Consider the following 20,080-nt stretch of genomic DNA (forward strand, 5'->3'; position numbering starts at 1 on the left):
AGTGTTGCAAGAAGACAAGGAACAAAAAACTTATTTTTTATTTTTTAATTTTATATCATGTGCGTTTGTTACAAATAAAAAAAATCATCTATTTTTAAAAATACTTATTTGTTTGCATTAACACACTTCAGCAAAGAGGAGGAACTGGCATTCAAATATGGCTAGCCAATCATTACCATGTTAATTGTACAGACTTTTCTTTCTTATTCTTCGGTGCTGAGGATTGAACCCAAGGACTTGTGCGTTCTAAATACACCTCAGCATTGAGCAACATGCCCAGTCCCCAAAGATACTTTTCTAAGCAAACAGTTCTTACATATTATGAACTTGGCACTGAGCTAGGTGCCATAAAGAATAAACATAAATAGGACAGGAATCCCTTTAAAAGGTGTAGTCAGCGAGGAGGAGGGAGAAGGACATGAGTAATGTAGGAGAACACTGGAATTCTCTTCATGTGTCCATTTAGTTTTGCTGTCCTTTATGGAGTTGGTTCATGCTTCTGTCTTGACAAGTCTTAGAAATCAACTAGAAAATATATATTTTATAAATGAATTTGATTACTAAACAAAGTATTAAATATATCAATTCTAGACTATTTATCTTTATATACTTCTGCAGCTCTTTCTACCCTGTTTCTGGGTTTTGTCATTTTTTGTTATGAAAAAGAAGGCATGGAGGAGATCCTAAGCAGGTGGACTCTTCACATCTTTGCTCCATTTGATATGTGTCTGTGACAATGAAACCCAATAGGTAGCAGAGGTGCTAAAAGCCCCAAACAATGAGTGTGGGGTGGGGAGATCAGAGGGCATTTCACACAGCAGGCTGGGTAAGTTTCTAGTCCTTACTGAAGATGGAAGCATTAGGGTGGAGGAGGCAAAAAGATTATTTGCATGAAAAATGTTTTGCCTACCACTTGTTGTGATTCCCATTTATCTGTAGTTATGTTTTAAAAGCTGCTTCCTAAGGAAATTCTTCCAGCCATTTCTCAAAGTAGTTTTTTTGTTTTCGTTTTTTTTTTTTTTTTTTTTTGCAGGAGGGAAGGGATTGTCGAAAAATTTAAGTCATCTTAAAGGACAGAGGTTTAGAAGCATTTCATTGTTGCAATGATCCAAACCCATATATGTCATTTCTTCCTCAAAATCCCACTTGGTGCTCTTGCCTGGCAGGGAGCATTGCTGGTGAGGATGGGGGGTGTAGGTGAACAGAAAGGGGTCTTCCTGTGGTGGATGGTAAGCGAGAGAAGGAACGTAGCTGTTGAAATCCACAGGCACTTTCTCTTCATAAAGCTCGCCCCCTGGATTTGGCCATAATGGGTGGCAGCTAGTTTTGGCAGCAGGTGGTTCCAGGGGAATCTGCTGGGGAAAGTTCTCCAAAGAATTCTGGGAAGGAAAGAAGTCACAAGGCCAGCCGGTCAGAGGAAAAGGATAATTGGGACAATAGTTGTCATTGAGAGGGCTTCTCCCCAAAGCAGCGTTTTTATTCCATGCTTGCAGATTGTCATAATCTGAGTAGACTCCAGAGGCAGAAGGCTGAAACAGGTCTCCACTATTGTAGATCCTATTACTGGAAAATCTGCATTTTTCATACAGCTTAGTGGGGTCTAAGGTGGAAGTCGGGTCTGCCAGATCAGTGGTTCCCCCTGAACCATAACTCTTGGAGAAGGATAAGCAATCATTCAGTGAATTCGGCTGGGGAGTGTTAGCTATTAAATGTCCACTGTAACTGCCAGGCAATTGGACACCTTCCTGGAATGACCAAGTTAAAGGTAAACTTCCCTGACTTTGTGTTTCACCTGGAAGAGACTGGAAAGGAAAGTGAAATGCTCATGTTAATAAGTTAAGCAAATCCACACAACTACCACAGACACCCACGAGTTCCTCTACAAGCACGTGCTTCATCAGATTCCCCTCATTCCTTGCATATTTCAAGCAGGGACACACAGCAGCTCCCTCCCAGCCACCACAGACTGGGGAAGTAAAAGCTGCCTCGGTTTCCATTTTAAACCTTTCCAACCAGTAAAAGCTGGATGTCCTTTCTCTCTATGGACACACAGCCAGGCCTAAGATATTTCACACTCGAACATAAACCTAATACCCTGTCTTTCTGAGAAACTTTTTAAGACCGATTTAAGAAAAATCAAACCACTCCCCTCTCCTCTCTCCTTCCCTCCTGTCCTCCACTTTTCTTTCAGTGCTGGAGAGTCAATTTATTTTTATAAATGGAGGAATTATATTACTCACTAGTCAATCATAAGAAAAGAACCTGGTTCAGAATTAAGTTATACTCTTGTTTATGTCAAAGTATTAGCTAATAAGAGGATAGTTTTAGGGGAGGAGAGAAAAGGATATGACCAACCAGAGTGAACAGGAGGAAATGCCTTAGTTTGTCCTGCGATTTCTTTAATCTTCAGAAACTTTATTTCATATTGGTAGGGAAGCTAAGGAAACAAGCTACTCTGGAGGCATATGGAAATTTTGAGGGGAAAAAAAAGCACAAGGCTATTTGATGGAGATTATTTTAATTATAATTTGGTTCTATTAGAATAAAATTATAGAGTGCCAAAGCACTCATTCAGGTTTCTCTTTTTTAAGTGTAGTAGGGAAGATGACTGGACACTTACATAGATTTTTATGGTTGAGAGCATGCTACACTGCCTGTTTCACCTAGAACGACCCTTAAGGTTCACACCATTATTTCCATCCCCAGTTACAGAATAGGAAACCGAGGCAAGAAGAGATTGAACCACCTGGGTAACCTCCCCTTGTAAGGGGCAGTGTGGTGGGAGCAGAAATTAAGAGTCAAATCTAAGACTAGAGGCAGGAGGATCCCTAGTTCAAGACCAGCCTGGGCAAATTAGAGAGATCTGCCTCAGGAAAAAAATAAAAATAAAAGAAAGAAAGAGAAAAACAACTCCATTTCTTTGGTAGATGCTTATTTATAAATGAGCATGACAGTGTATGTTTTTTGGATCTCTTTGTCAGTAAAAGACCAGACCATTCCCATCCACACCACAGGGGTGGCAAGTTGCTGTATGTTTTAAGCATACTTGATGTCAGGTTACCTTGGATCCTGGGTTCCCCTTCAGCTTTAGGGAGACAGAGGCAGGTGCCCCATGCACTTTCTTCATTGCTCTTCTTGCCTCAGCTTCTAACTTGGTTTCTGGCTTTGGATGATCATGCTCTCCCTTTGACTTAAAAGAGACAAGGAAGTTAAAAAGAAAGAAAGAACTGGATTGTACTTTGTGGTGTGTGAGTTTTTTACTGTCGCACGACTGTATGGTGGTGGTATTGCTTATTGCAACAGGATGAGAAAAACTTCTGAAGTATCTCCTAAGCCCCCCATGTTCCTGCCTGTCTGCTCTTGTTCATGAGACTCCTTCTTCCTGTGGTTCCTCTCATCCACAGTGCTTCCTATAGCCTATCTCACCCAGCACGACCCTTAAGGTTCACACCATCATTTCCACCCCCAGTTACAGAATGGGAAACTGAGGCAAGGAGAGATTGAACCACCTGGGTAACCTCCCCTTGTAAGGGGCAGTGTGGTTGGGGCAGGGATTGGCTGGGATTCCCCTCACTGGAACCAGCCAAACAGAGAGCCAATTGTGAAACATTTAGGAATTTTGTGAGCTGATTGTTAAAAAAGGCTGGCAGCTTAACATCAGTCACGGAGGGAACTGTCACATCACAGAAACTGGCAAATATTCCAAATCAGGACTACTTGTTTTTTTTGTTTTTTTTTTTTTTATATCTGGTTAGCTAGTACTGCACTCTGATATCAGACTATCCAGGTAGTCTGATATCAGAGTCCATTTGTCATGACTGTTTACACCACTGCCCCCATTTGAATTTCTTATGTTTTAGCAAAAAATGGTGCTTTTAGGGGAAAAGTAACTTGTTCAAGTTTCCAGAGATAGTTAAAAGTCAGAGGTGGCCATTGAAGGCTGCTAGCCCAGGTGTGATCTGATTAGCTGTTGTCTGTCCTCAGGAGCTAGGGCCTCTTAGCCAGCTTCCTCCCCAGGGCTTCCCAGCACCTCCAACCTTGGCTGAAGTGTGGGGTGCAGATATTTGCTCTCCCTGAGCAGGGACTCCCAGCATTGGTGCAGGGTTGTCTTCACTCCAGTGTCTCTAGCTTCTGAAGAGCCTACTTTTTCCAAGAAACTCTGCAAACATTTGTCAAATTACAGAGAAACAGAATCACATAACTAACTCAAATCCAACCTGGAAGAATATGAAGCGTCCATCGTGTCTCCAGAAGTTGGTGACGGGGAAGCCCCCATGGCCTCGGCAAGGAATCAGCTTCAAAGGCCCATTACAGTTGGGACAACTTTTCTCTACAAAAAGCAAAAGAAAGTGATGGTACCTGGCTGGCTGAGTCACATGGGGCACTTATGAGCCCTGCACAGACTCAACTTCTGTATGGTAGCAAATATACCTGGGTGGTTTTATGGACTTCTGTCCATAAAAATCCCCCCAGACCAAAGAATACCTGGCCACCATAATGGCCTAGATTGGTCTTATACATGGATACAGCAAGATGCTACCTTCTAAGTGGGGTATGGGTAGTTAGCAGGTCAACAAGGAGCTCTTTTGAGCAGAAAAAGGTCTCCCTACTTATTTGCTGATATTTAAAATTCTTTTAGAGTAGAGAAAAATTTTCTTTCATTTTACAATTGAACTAAGGATCAAGGGGAAAAACCCCCTGGGAGAGAGAACACAGCCATTAAATTTTTACTAGGGTATGAATGACTAATAACAGGTTCTGACCAGAGAGCAAGTTTTGGAAACAAATTACTAGGAAAGAATGTGAAATAACTTGGGGTCTGCAGTGGGCTTTGGAACAGGGAACATGAAGAGTGTCTATTTCACAATCCATGAGTACAGAAAATAAAAAGAACAAACATTCCAGCTTGTGATAATGATATGAACCTAAGTGGACAGATCTAAATCTAACTTTAAATTAATCCCACGATTGCCCTCCAGATGAATGCATGCATTAAGGTCACACAGGGGCTCATTGCCAAGATGTTAGATGGCAAGTCTGATAAACCACTTCATACTAAACTTTTACTTTCTAATTCTACTAAACTTTACATGGGTCACTGATGAGTTCATGATAGAAGTTGTGATCTATCTTCTTTTTAACAAGGGGCTTGCATCAGCTGCCTAACCCAAGGGAGCAGTTTCTCGGTGGGAGCTCTGGATGTGTAGAATTGTGAGGTTAGGGAACAAGGGAGTGGGTTGGTTCCCCTGAATATACTCAGCCTGGCTCCCCACTGCACTAAAGTGTGAAGGGTTCGTTGGGATTTAACACAGCCTTAGGGATGTGCTGGGAGATACTGGCCCATCTGGACAGAGGCATCTGGAGGGACACCAGTTTCCTTGCCAGTACCACCAAGTCCCACTCACTCTGCTGCTTCTGCCGGGCTTTGTCACAGATCGCAGGTCTCAGGTAGACCTTGCGCCCCTCCTTGGTAGAGCAGTTGTGGCCGCACACCACCACACCCAGACAGGACTTCTTGAGGATGCGAGAGTTGTGGTTGTTCGTGTTGCGCATGGCCCAGCTGCTCAGGTGCCGCTGTGCATTCCTGTCCTCTGAGCTGTAGATGTGCTTCACGTAGGAATCTGGCCACTCCTGGAACCAGTCAGTCTTTTTCACATTCTGATAGAAACACAAAGGTGGCTATTAGAGTTTGAGCCCTAAAACGCAACTGTTCATCATGGAAGAGTCAATAGACATGAAGGACGATTCGGCCATCGAGAGCAAAGCATGAGACCGCTGGCAAGTCTGGCCTAGACTGAATCCTGGAGATGATATCTGCACAGCACAACAGCTGCAGAGAGACTGCTGTGTCTGTCCAGTCGCTGAACCAAAATAAGCTGGAATTTAGGCCCTTTGAGTTCTATCTGATTGATGTTTCTGTAGTCCTTGGTGATAAAAGTAATGACCATTTCTAAGGAAGAATTTTTGAGAGTGAAGTAATCACTGTGCTCTTTCACAATAACTATGGAAAACTTTGTAACTGGACAGTAAGATAATGTCTCATACCACACTGCGGTTACCTTGTTGGGAATCCCACAGGCTTGTGCAAAGTCACTAGAGATAAGCAATAGGGAGACTGGAGGGCCCTGATTCACAAAGGTCCCAAGAGTCACTTTATTCCCCACTTTATTTCCCTTTTTCTCTATCACTGTATATGTATGCCTCAAATGGCAGAGGACTCAGGAAGGAGCTGTATCCTGGCCCAGGACAGATGCTATTCCCTGTGTATGAACATCTGATTAAACTCTTCTGTGTAAGGTCAGAGATGAGGCAGCTATTATCCAATGGATACAGAATTTTAGTTTTACAAGATGAAAAAGTTCTAGAGAGGGGTTACATAACAAAGTGCATGAGGTGACCATTTCTATACTATATACTTAAAAATGGTTAAAATGGCTGGGTGCAGTGGCACATGCCAGTCATCTCAGAGACTCTGGAGGCTGAGGCAGGAGGAATCCCAGGTTTGAGGCCAGCCTCAGCAACTTAATGAAACCCTGCCTCAAAATAAAAATGTGGCTCAGTGGTTAAATGCCCCAGGGTTCAATTCCTGTTTTTCTAAAAAAAAGTTAAGTTGGCAAATTTGCACCATAAAGTAATAATAAGGCTGGCATGTTGGCACACAGGTACACACCTATAATCCCAGCTACTCAAGAGGGTTGCAAGTTCAAGGCCAGCCTCAGCAATGTTTTGAGACCCTGTCACAAAATTAAAAAGGGTTGGGGATGTAGCATCCCTGAGTTCAAAGCTCAGTTCTGCAAAAATAACAACAACAAAAGTTCAGGGATACAGATCCTTAGTTATTTTGCTTTCTGTGCTTCTGTTTCTTCATCTGTATAACAGGGATAATGAGACCTGCCAATCTCAAGAATTGTTCTGAGGGTTAAATATAAAATATTTAGCATGACACCTGCCATGCTGTGGGCCCTATGTAGATGTTAGCCACTGACAGAACAGTTCACATCCCAGGCCCAACAATGGTAACAGATGCTACATTTGACAGATCCTGCATAGTTCTTAGAATGAAATGAGTAGTCAGAATTACACAACTGTCAAATAACTAGCAAGAACACTTTTCCTCCAGAAGACTGTGGAAGGTCAAAATAGAAAATTCTAGAAGGCTCAGAGGAAGAGATCAGGGTGCCTCTCCAACAGGAAAGCACAGTCCAGAATATGAGAAAATAATAAAGACAAAAATTTTTTAGAAAGAAAAACACAAACATCAACCTCAGGATGGATAGGCGTTTACTGAGTTACACTTCAAGTTTAGAATATGCCAAAGAACAGGAAGCAGCCCCAGAGGAGAAGGGAGGAAGGTTGTAAAGCACACAGAGTGGCATCTGGAGAAGTCCCACTGGTCCATTAGGCATCCCAGAGGAAGGTGCAGCCAGACTTGTCTCTCTGTCCTTTCCAGGACTTTCCCTTTCTTCCCCAGTCCCCTGGCAATTCTGAGCTTCATAAAATTTAATGCCTGGGGTGAAAAGCTGCCCAGCCAGCCTCCAACCTCTTGCTTTCTCCACCCACCTTCTCTTTGTTCTAACTAAAAACCTACATAATGCTCTCGTTTTGTCCCATAGAAATGCCATAGAAAGTGTAACAGAGTATTTTATTATTTGAAATGATAAAAAGTGCAAATTAAAACATTAAAAAATGTACTTATCTTTAATTATTTGGACTATGAAAATCTGGTAGATTGAAATTGTTTGGATTACTGCAATATAACACACAGTTATCAGAGTAACAGAGACAGGGGAAAAGAGGGACTTAGAGAAAAGTTGAGATTCTTAAAGACAAGTGTCCTCTTCGGGCTGATCTAGGTCATAACTTCTATGACCCAGAATACGAGGAATAAATCTATTAGCGTCTTAGATATTCTGACTAAAGCAAAGACACCCTTCCTGTGGAGGAAGAAGTGATCTCCACATCATTTAGTCTATTTATTTCTGCAGGGTGTCCATTGGCACCCTGGTTTTCAGGATTCATGAACAATACTGTAATTCAGATTCATGAATAATAATCCATATACTTGATAGTATATGGATTGAGAAAATCACTAAGAGTAAATGTGATCAAATGATTCTCTTGGCTATTTATTTGTGCCCAGTCTGGCAGTACTGGGGATGGCTCCAGGTGCGCTCTATCATTAAGCCACATCCCTAAACCTTTTAAATTTTATTTTGAAACAGAGTCTCACTAAGTTGCCTAACCCTCAAATTCACAGTCCTCCTGTTTCAGCCTCCTGTGTAGCTGGGATTACAAGCACCACTGCACCCAGTCTTTTAACCTGACATTTAGTGGGATTTTTGACATCTTTTACTTTGAAATTATGAGAAAATTCAGATTCCAATAATGCAAAACAACTTAAGAGTCAAATGGATGACAGTGATTTCTCAGGCTCTGATTTTCTCAGACTAAGATTTTCTTGCAGTCCTGGGGATTGAACTCAAGGCCTCACATGTGCTAGGCAAATGCCCTACCACTGAGCTATGTCTGCAGGCCTGAATAAGAGAAAAGAATTTTTGAAAGCCATTTAAATTTAAGGCATCGGAGAGGTAAAATTTAAAATGAAAGAATAATCATTTCTTAATCTTGTTTAGCAAATCCCCATAAAATATTTGCTTCTTTTTAGATCCTTTGTTTATCTTAATTTCTAACTTTTCATGAGTAACTCTTTGTTTTTCCTCTTAGTTAAGTAGTTTATAATTGAAAGGGAATATTCCTAAGGTTTCTGCAATGCAACTCTAACTAATTTATATTTTATAATCTCATGGATAACATCATTGGAAATTAATTGATATTTCCATAAATTCTTTGTATAATGTTTTACTAGGAGATTTAATCTTCTAACTCACTCAAAGCTTTCCGAGTGCTATGTATTCAGAGCACTGTTTATACTCCCTTAATTCTAATTTAACTTAACCTCTTGAAATTTTGGTAGGGTGTTGTAAGAATTAGAGATTATTTTTTCTTTGTGATATCAGGGGCACGTTATCACTGAGCTACAAACCCAGCTCTATTTATTTTTTACTTTGAGACAGGATCTCGCTAAGTTGCCTAGACTAGTCTCAAACTTGTGATTCTTCTGCCTCAGGCTTCTGAGAAGTTGGGATTACAGGGAGATGTCACCACACCCAGCTAAGAATTAGATATTACTGCTATATAAGAGTAATAAGTTTAGACTCAATTCTTGAAATATCAAAATGATTTATGTTAGGTCATTTTATCAAAATTGAGATTTATGGGTATGGTGATGTCTACCTGCAATCCCAGCTACTCAGGAGGCTAAAGCAAGAAGATTGAATTTAAGGCCAGCCTCAGCAATTTGGAAAAACCCTGTATCAAAATAAAAATGAAAAGGGGGTCTGGGGATGGGGCTTAGTGTTAGAGTACTTGCCTCAAATGTGAGAAGCCCTGGGTTCCATCCCTAGGACTGAAAACAAACAAACAAAAAAAACCAACAACTGGTATTTATAGAGCACTCATATAAAGCAATGATTTGCTGGTTTTTCCTTAATTATATGAATAGATTATTAAATCCTTATAATAAATATTTCCAAATACAGAAGGCACAGCAAACAGAAACACCTTTAAGCAAATCAAATATAGAGAAAACATTAGATGTGACTTAGAGAAAAAAAAAATCAAGCAGCATATTGATCTACATAAAACTTTCCAGGAACTTCTCTCTTCTGGGCCAACTGGAAATAAAATTCCAAGTATCATCAAGGAGAGAAATTCATTCCAACAAAATGCATTTGATCATCTTAGAATGATTCCTTACATTAAACTTGCTATTTCCTACATGAGTTCAGGAACCACAACTCAGGATAAAATTCCTTATTTGCTCTGAAAAAACTAAGTGAGACCAAGTTACTCCAGCTTCCAAATTTTTTGTCGCCTACTTCCCTCTTCTCTTCTGCCCTTCCTTTCCCTCTTCACCACCTAAGTAAGGGCCCTACTGGAGGACACCTGAGGAGCGTCTGTACTTCCACAGTGGAAAGAACATTCCTATCCCCATCACAGCAGCAGCCCAAAGTGGCAGAATCCCGGCCCTAGTAGTGGGAACCCAAATAACCATGGGAGTCCATATAGGTGAAGTTGTGCCAAGAACATTCACATGACCTTGAGGTCCAAAAGAATGCTAGGTAGAGGGTCAAGTCATGGGTGTCCCCATCAGACCAACAATGTGACCTGATCATGTAGTCAAATTGTAATTGATGAAAAATCCAGAATCCGGTTTCTCTGCTAGCTCCTTAGCATCAAGACACATCAGATTCCTACAGTTGCTTTGTTCTGATTACACTGAGTCTTATGAATTAGCAGAAAAATTTACAAGTTACTTTTGCTCACAATTTTGGGATCATCTTCTGCAGAGTTAAAGGAAATTTTGCTAGGTAAAATCATAATCCAGGAACAAACAAATTGGAGTGACAGTCCTTTCGTACCCTTTTTTTTTTTTTTTTCCCTACTAGTCTATTCTAGGAAATGTTTTCTTTCTTTCTTTTTTTTGGTAGCAGGGATTGAACCCAAGGGGCACTTAACCACTGAGCCCATCCCCAGCCCTTTTTATTTTTTATTTGGAGACAGGATCTCTCCAAGTTGCCTCACTAAATTGCTGAGGCTGGCTTTGAACTTGTTGCTGGGATTTTAGGCATGCCCCACCATGTCCAGATGGGGGAATGTTTTCTTTACCAAAAACAAAGTACTTGAAACGTGGAGTTGGGCTAGAGTTGTAGTTGATTGGTAGAGTACATGCTTAGTATGCACTAGGCTATGGTTTTAATCCCTAGGATTATAAAACAAAAACAATCAAGAAACCCCTGGAATCGTGTGAGTTAATTGCTTAGTGTGGCTTTGGCCATGGATTTGATCTGAAAACTAGTCAGGGATGAGGAGCAAAATGATTCAGTGTGTTTTCTGCTGTGGTGTTATTGAAACAACAGATTTCTGCTTGGAAGAACTGGCTGGTGTTAGGAACAGAATGGATACTTAACCTCCCTCTGTGAAATGGGTACTTTAAAGTAGAAAAAGAAACTGAATTTCTTCCTAATTTTCAAACAAAAAAAATAAATTTCCTACAAGGCTCTTCCATAAATGTTATAATCAGTTTTAATGAGAGCGTGACACTCTTTGGGACCACATAATCTACATTTTTAATGAAGGTAAAAATAAACCAACACCCAACATTTGCTGTATGAACCAAGCACTCACTAAAGCAATTGGAATGGAACTTTCCAGTATATGTAATGTAAGGGGAATGAAAGGGAAAACAAAATTGATGGATTACGTTGGCTTAGAAAAAAGAGATTTTATTGGTGATTCCTATACTTCAGGTACCTACACTTCTGGGCTGGCTTCCTAATGGTTGTATTAAGCAGAAATGAAATTCAAATAGAAACAGTGACATGAAGATTAGTAAAGACATAATACAGCAGAAGGAGGAGGGTTCATTTGGGTTCAATGCCTAGATATCCAGAAAGAGTTACTGAGGGCAGGTGGAGTTGGAGGGATGGGGCCTTTCTATGCCCAGGATCTGAACATGATGGTTTCCAGTGCAACAACCTAATGGCTTCTCACTACCTGTATGATAGCCCTGTCTTCTGGGGATAGCCCGCTTCCAACCCACCTGTCCAGCCAGTAACACTCCAAATATTCTTGCTGAATTCCTTTGCATGGCTCCCTCAGGTGGAGACATCTAAGAGCCTTCAGATTTTGGTGCCCTATGCTTTCCCTTGATGGTCAAAGCCATTTGCTAGAGGCTCTGTCTTGTTCCCATGCCAGAGTCAGGCTGAACACGTATCCCTCTTCCAAGCTCCTCTAGCATTTTTCTACTTGGTGTTAATTCTCTATGTAGACACTGTATTTGTTCCACTAGACCAGAGACCATGAGCCCTTCCATGGAAGTCGACATAGCCGAATGGCCTCAGCATCTCTCTGCCTGCTCCAGGGGACATCACTCTCACTGTTGTCAAAACTTAATCCACACATCTTGATATATCTGAGGGATATAAAAGGATGCAGAGATTCTAGGCCTGGAAGATTAGCCAATGGGTAACCAATTACCCAAAATAACCAAGTTAGCATTTACTGATTGAAACTGGAAGCATGTGAGAAGCTGAGAACAGATAAAGAATTTGTACCATATGTTGCCGAAGTAAATTGTTCCAGCAAGAATATAAAATTATGAAAAATAAACCATGAATTATTTTTATAGGTGGGAGAGAAAATGTAATTGAGGAAATTTATAAGAAGAAGACATTGCATTTGACTCTTTGAACCACAGTTTTTTGTGCAAACTGGAACACTAATAATCTGTGGGTCTTCATGCAAAAAGAGGCCCATGGTGAAAATATTTTAGGGCAATACCTCTTAATATGACCTTATCTCAGAAGAGCCATTACACACAGGATGGAATAACAGAATACAGATCTGCAGTAAAGAAATTTGTTTAGCTTCTTTGTACTTAACATTGCCCCTTTACTTTCTCAGCAAGACCTTTTAAAATTCCTTGTCATTTGTACTCTACAAATTGGGAAACACTGCTCCAAATAGCTTAGAGATTGAGGCAAGATATGTAAGAAGGTATCAAAGACGTAAGAAAAATGATTTTGTTCAGAGTCACACAGACATTAGGCAATACAGCTACTCACCAATGAATCCTAGAATTATTAGTTGGAACTCAAGTCCAGGGCTATCTCTAAGTCCTAAGTTTTCCATAATGCACTAAAGTGCTTCCAGATATGTTTTAAAAAATAAAACCTTTTGTTTGAAAATCTTTCCCAGATTTTTTATTTTTTACCTCAACTGGTTCTTAAAAATAAAAAATGTCTTTACCTTTATTTTATTTTTATGCGGTGCTGAGGATCAAAACCAGTGCCTCAAACATGCCAGGCAAACACTCTACCACTGAGTCACAACCTCAATCCCTCAACTGATTCTTGATATAATTTCAGAGGTGGCTGATGGTGTGGTCTCTGCTCAGAAATTAAGAAATATTTACACTTTTTAATCATTTCCATGGTATATTTAACAAGTTGAAGGCACTTAACTATTTCCCTAAATAATCTTGGAACATTTTCTATAAACTTTAAATGATATGTTTCCAAAACCGAATCTATATTTTCACACTAGATTTCTCAGTTTACTCTCTCAGGTAACTAAGAATGCCTTGTTTTTGGAAATTCATGTTGGAACATGAGCTTCTATGAGCCTGAGTTTCCCTTCAGGGAAGTAGTTCTTTCCCTTTTTTGTTTATGGATCTGATGAGTGATATGGATCCTCTGTCCCAGAAAAAAAAAAAAAAAAGAAGAAAGAAAGAAAGAAAGAAAAGTGTGTGTTAACACACAGTATTGCCTACCACTTCAAGGAGATCTCTGATTCTACTGAAACCCTGCTCTAGAATGTGACATTGCAACATCTTCCATGCATCTGCTAACTTCAGTTCTTGATGTTTGTGTATCTCCAACTCCTATTTATGAGTTGCCATCTTAAAATTAGAAACAGGCAAAATAAGGGTCCCAGAGCTAGGAGTAATTAAAAGTTACCTTAGAGCATCTCTACAACAGCTATAAGAATTGTAATACAAATTAAGAGCAGTTATAAACATAAGTTCCTGAAAATAGACACGGGTATGTTTTAGCTGTGGTTCATTTAGCCACCTTCAGGTGAGTAGAAAATAGGTACATTTTCCATTCTTCAGCCCTCCCAAGACCTACCAAGGGAGAATACGAGAGGACTTTAAGGAGAAACAAAAGGACATCTTCATTAAAGTAAAAATACCAATTGGTTATAAATCAAGACTCTGGAATCTCTGTCTCCTCTCCTTTGCTTGGGGTAATTCAAATTCCTTGCTCCCAGAATCAGGCAGACTAGATGGACCTTTTCATTTCTTGGTACTAGTTAGTCTCCACCCCTAGTCTTCCTAGTCTCCTTTTCAAACAACCTCCAGTGAAAACATTATTAAAACACCCAAAAGAGAGGACAAGGAAGCCAGGAATGTTATACATGGAAAAATCAGTTTTAAACAACCAGTGCTTTCAATCAAATTAAGACTTAGAAAGTCAATTACCAAAGAGGAGGTCAAAGAAAATATAAAATAAAAGGCATTCTGTATCTAAAATGCAATCCAGTTTGGCTGTGTGGTATTTACAGAAGTCCTACAAGAGCATGTCATATTTCACAAAAATGCCATCAGTCAGACATTGCAGCTACAGGACATTATTATAAGATAAAATGGTATGGGGACTTGTGTACAATGAAGCACAAATAAATTGCCATGCATTTGATCATACCAACTGGCCAGGGTGAGTACAACCTGAGCAGGGCAGTTTAGGAAGAGAAAGGAATTAGCACACTCTTTGTCTCAGTCTAGTATTGGGAGGATCTGATAGGTAAAGAGCTGCTCAAATCATGTCTCCTCTTAAAATTCCTCAGTTGAGCTGGGTGTAGTGGTGCACATGTGTAAATCCTGGTTACTCAGGAGGCTGAGACAGGAGGATGGCAAGTTCAAGGGAAGCCTGGGCAACTTAGTAAAACTATTTTAAAAAGAATGGAAAATGTACCTATAAAATAAAATGTAAAAAGGGTTGGGATGTGACTCAGTGGTAGAGCACTTGTCTAGCAAGCATGAGGTCCTGGGTTCTATCCCCCATATTGAAAAAAAAAAAAACACAACACCAAGAAAATCCTCCATCAGATGTCTACTGAAGGTCTAAGGGAGTTCACACAGCTGGGACCCTCACCAATTTCCTTCTAGGTCCTAGCAGGTTCATAATAGTCAAGGATTCATAGCCAAATGCAGAAGATAGTCCTATAGCAAGTACATACCTGTGGCAGTTTCATGTCATTAATGTCCCAGTTTAATACCTCTTTGTCTTCAGAATCAAAGTCTTCAGGTTCCATGATAAAGTCAGGTCACCCACACGTTTTCCTCTATTCAATTTCCTTCAATTTGAACTTGAGAATTTGCTCTCAAAGGTTCTTGATATAGGTGGATCAGCCTGTTCAAGTAACATAAACAGAAGATTGTTTTCAGAGGCTAAAAAATAAATGATAGTAAGTAATATCAACCATTCAAGAGATAAAAACCCGTTTCATCTGCCAGAAATATCTGATTCACCAACATTTTTTCAAGTACCAACATATTAATAAAAAAAATATAGAAGCTACTAGTGAGCTTGTTAAAATAAACCTTGACCATTGGGAACTAGAAGTACAGAGATCATCATTTTGACTCTTGGGTCTGGGCTTCCTTTCTCATTGCTAGGTTATAGAGTTAGTTCTTAGTAAGAACTACTGTTGTGTGTAGCAAATGGGTAGGACCCTTTTCTTCATAAATGTTAGGGCAGGGAAGGATAACTGCTTTGGACTTTTTTCCACAGAAACAATTTCACAAATTAATTACCATGAAGTTACACAAGGGGAACATCACATTGGATTTATCTGGAAGCCATAGAGATTAATTTTGGTCTCCCGGGCTGGGGATGTGGCTCAAGCGGTAGCGCGCTCGCCTCAGCACCACATACCAACAAAGATGTTGTGTCCGCCGAGAACTAAAAAATAAATATTAAAAATTTTCTCTCTCTCTCTCTCTCTCTCTTTCTCTCTCTCTCTCCTCTCTCACTCTCTCTTTAAAAAAAAAATTTTGGTCTCCCAAATATGTCTGTGGATGTTCAAATACCATCATCAAATATTCTCTGAAACATGGTTTCTTAACCTTAGCACTATGGACATTTTGGATTAGGTAATTCTTTGTTGTGGGGGCTATCTTGCACATTTTAGAATGTTTAGCATTATTCCTAATCTTTATCCATTAGATACTAAGGGCACCTCCCTTTTCAGTTGTGATACCCCAAAATATCTCTAGACCATTTTTCATGAGACAGGGGCTAAAGGCGGCTGTTCAAGAGTGCTGTTTTAAAATAGTGTTTCTGGGGGCATTGTGGTGCATGCCTGTGATCCCAGTGGCTCAGGAGGCTAAGGCAGGAGGATTGCAAGTTCAAAGGCAGCCTCAACAACTCAGTTAGCGAGGCTCCAAGCAACTCAGTAAGACCCTGTCTCAAAATAAAATATAAAAAATGGGCTGAGGATGTGGCTCAATAGTTAAGTGCCCCTAGGTTCAATCCCTGGTACCAAACAATAACAAAAAAATAACATAGTGTTTCTCCTACAGGAGGATCGAAAGTTCAAGCCCAGCCTCAAAATGAGAAGGGCCGGGAATGTAGTTCAGAGTACCCCTGGGCTCAATCTCCAATACAACAAAGTAAATAATAATTCAATTCTAGATTTAAAGAAATTTTGCGTGATACTAGGGATTAAATCCAAGTGTGTTCTACCACTGATCTACACCCAGTCCCCCAGCCCTTTTGAGACAGGTCTTATTTTGAGACAGGTCTTAGGAAGTTTCCCAGGCTGCTCTCAAACCTGTCATCTTCCTGCATTAACCTTCCTAGTTGCTGCGATGATAGGCATATGCAATGATACTGAGTCTAAATTAAAATTTTTTTTAAAGGCCGTGATATAACTCAGTGGCAGAGCGTCCCTGGGTTCAATTCCCAGTATTGAGGAGAAATGTTTAAAGCACACTTGAAGATTTTCTGACTGTAGCGAGGCCTGGTGGGCACACCTATAATCCCAGCCACTCAGGGGGCCAGCCTTGGTAATTTAGCAAGACCCCATCTCAAAATAAAAAATTAAAAGGGCTGGGAAAGTAGTAAAGCACCCTGGGTTCGATCTTCAATACTGAAAAAAAAAAGCAATTAAAAAGATTTTTTTGACTATCTTCAACAATAGCTCTCTCCCCACCTTCTTAAAAAGATGTTGTCTAACTTCTTTGATTAAATTGTATTATGTAAATGATATTTTAAAAATGTTTGTTTGAACTGAAATTTTTTCCTTAAAAGAAATACTGCCCTAATTTCCAACTATAATTGGTTTAAAAAGATTTAGGAGTGAGGATGGGAAGAAGGAGGGAAGAAAGGAAAAGAAATTTTGAAATGTTCTCTACTGAGAAAAAAAAAAAACTAATCATTTTACAGATAAAATGTTCTCGCTAGTAGGATACAAAATCCAAAGTGAAACATGTTCATCTATGAAACACTCTCATTTGTTGGCACTCTTATAAAATCCAGGGACATAACAATGCTATATAGAGCCACTTAACAGCAAACTCAAAATACAAGTTATAATAGTAGAATGAAGTTTAGCAATTCCTGCAGACTTTTTAAATTTATCTTTATTTATTCCTTATACTCACCCATCACCAAACTCCACTGAGGAAAAGTGTATGTATATAAGGAGTGTTAATCTGAACATATAAATGAAATGTTAGCCATTAAATAACAAGCTAAAGTGAGTTCCCCCTCTACCCCTCTTCCCATCCCAGTGGCCACAGACTCAAAGCACACGAGGTCCCTACTCCCCAGTTCAAACATTAACATACAAGACTAAATGCGGAGAAGGGTTGTTATTGCTGTTGTGATTTTTTTTTTGCCGCAGTGCTGAGTATGGAACCTAGGACCTTGTGTGTGTAATGCAAAACCTCTACCATAGAGCTATACCCTAGACCAATGCCCATGAGTTTTAAGTAAAATTCTACATTTAAGAAATAAACATTAAGTTGCTGCTGGAAAAAAATATTTTAATTCTAAGGACTTAAATAACAAGTATCAAGCATCGATTTTATGTACTTACCTCTTTTGAATAGTAGCAATAGTAACTTTTTTTTTTTTTTTGGTACCAGAGATTGAACCCAGGGATACTTCACCACTGAGCCACATCCCAAGCTCTTTATATTTTTTATTTGGAGACAGGGTCTCCTAAGTTGCTTAGGGCGTTGGCAATAGTAACTTTGATAGCCCAAGTTTTGTTATAAACAATTAGAATAGATTTATTTCTAGAATAGGAATATATAGCTCAGTAGTAGAGTACATGCATGAGGTCTTAGGTTCATTTCCCAGCATGGAATAATAAAAATAAATGGATTTTTTTTAAACTTTGGAAAATAAAATTTATATTTTCAAATTCAAAAAACAGTTGGGCTTATAGCTCAGTGGTAGCATAGCAAGCACAAGGACCTGGGTTCATTCTGTAGCACCACAAACAAACAAACAAAACCCATGCTTCATTCTCTTTGAATATGTTCATAATTTACTACCATACATGTATTCCCAATGTTCACCTATTCCAAAATAAATATAATTGTTGCTTTTAAATTAAGGGAAGGGAGTTTTTGAACTAAGGGAAGGGAGCTGGGTGTGGTAGCACACACCTGTAGTCCCAGCATGCAGGAGGATCCCTTTGCTTTCAGGACTTCAAGACAAGCCTGGGCAACACTTGAGACCCCCATCTCAAAAATAAATACATGACAAAATTAAGGGAAGAGAAAATTTGTTTTTTAAAAGTCATACTTCAGGAAAGCTATGTTATTTCTTATATTTTTTCTGATATAAACTTTTGCTAAATGAATGAACATTAATATTTCCCTGAAAATTAAGAACAAAACAGAAAAGATAAAATGACTAGCCGGGCATGGTGCTGCACACCTGTAATCCAAGCGGCTCAAGAGGCTGAGGCAGGAGGATTAACAAGTTCAAAGTTAGCCTCGGTAACTTCGTGAGACCCTAATCTCAAAATAAAATATAAAAAGGACTAGGGATGTAGCTCAGTGGTTAAGTGCCTCTGGATTCAATCCCCAGTACCAAAATAAAATAAAATAAAAATATAAAGAAGAAAACAAAAGACTGCTTTTTGGCCCTTAAACAAGTAAATGCAAACCATCTTCCAGGTTAAAAAAACTAAATCTGTCAAGACTTCATTTTTTTTAAAGCACTTTGGCCAAAGTATATTCAATGTTCATCATTTCTACAGAGAATGAACTATAACAAATAAAACCATGTAGGAGTGGGTGCCCATTACCACAACCTTTACATTTACCTCTCTTCTCAATAGTTTTGGCTTCCTTACCTTCTGACTTCTTATCCAGATGTAGACAATATTGTCAAGAACTCATCTCCCGTTCAGGTCCCAGTAAGTTCTGGTCATTTTCCTGTTCCCTATTCCAGGTCAGGGTACACTATGCTAATGAGCTCTGGCAACAATCCAATCAAAATCTAGATGCTCTCAGCTCAGGATAGGTAAAAGCAGCCTGTTTCTTCTCAGCAGCCAACAATGTAATGAATATTCTATGGTGTGCTTCTGAACTTTCCCCTTCTTTATGTTGAGGACCTTGTAACTGAAATGGACATTGAGAAGAACCTTGTGAAGAAGTACAGATGTCTTCCTTCTTGTTTCATAGGGTAAGCCCAAACAGATTCAATCACTGTAGATCTTCATTCTCTTATCATTTATCCAGCCTGTGTACAAGACAGAAGACAGACACATAGACAGGTAGAGAGATATTATGGTGGTAGAAATTATTGGATTAGAATCCAAATAGCCAACATCTCCTAAACCAGAAATACCAAAATGCTATCCTATCCCTAACAACAATGACAGTAATTCTGAGTGTTCAAATCCCCCCAAATAATACAAATCTTTCTTCTCAAGATGTTCTCAGTGCAGTTCTTCCTTGAGTGCTGCCTCAGTACCAGCTGTGTAAGTTCAGTTCATCTGCTATGTTCCAGGTGGTCCACTAGGCTCTGGAGATACCAGGGAGAATTAAAGCCATTAATCGTCAGATGTGGTGGCACACCTATAATCCCAGCGATTTGGGAGGCTGAGGCAGGAGGATTGCAATTTCAAAGCCAAGCCTCAGAAACTTAGCAAGACCTTGTCTTAAAATAAAAAATAAAAGGGGATGTGGCTCAGTGGTAAAGTGCTCCTGGGTTCAATCCCCAGTGCCAAAATAATATAAAGCCATTAAGAAGTTCACTCTTGGGGCTGGGGATGTGGCTCAAGAGGTAGCGTGCTCGCCTTGCATGCGTGGGGTGCTGGGTTCGATCTTCAGCACTACATAAAAATAAAAAAATAAAGATGTTGTGTCCATTGAAAACTAAAAAAATAAATATTAAAAAATTCTCTCTCTCACTCTCTTTAAAAAAAAAAA

The 20,080-nt window shown here is 39.6% G+C and overlaps 1 protein-coding gene across 1 annotated transcript; it reads right to left on the minus strand.

Moving 5' to 3' along the window:
• Positions 1-1,061: 1,061 nt before the first annotated feature.
• Positions 1,062-14,937, minus strand: GCM1 (glial cells missing transcription factor 1; the record flags this gene model as incomplete). The annotated part of the gene is made up of 5 exons (XM_081295919.1): positions 1,062-1,802; positions 3,062-3,190; positions 4,218-4,330; positions 5,406-5,658; positions 14,863-14,937. The coding sequence occupies 5 exons, from the start codon at positions 14,935-14,937 to the stop codon at positions 1,062-1,064; spliced, it is 1,311 nt and encodes a 436-aa protein (XP_081152045.1).
• Between the last annotated feature and the right edge of the window lie 5,143 nt (positions 14,938-20,080).

Source organism: Spermophilus citellus (assembly GCF_964194105.1).
Source record: "Spermophilus citellus genome assembly, chromosome: 5".
NCBI lineage: Eukaryota > Metazoa > Chordata > Mammalia > Rodentia > Sciuridae > Spermophilus > Spermophilus citellus.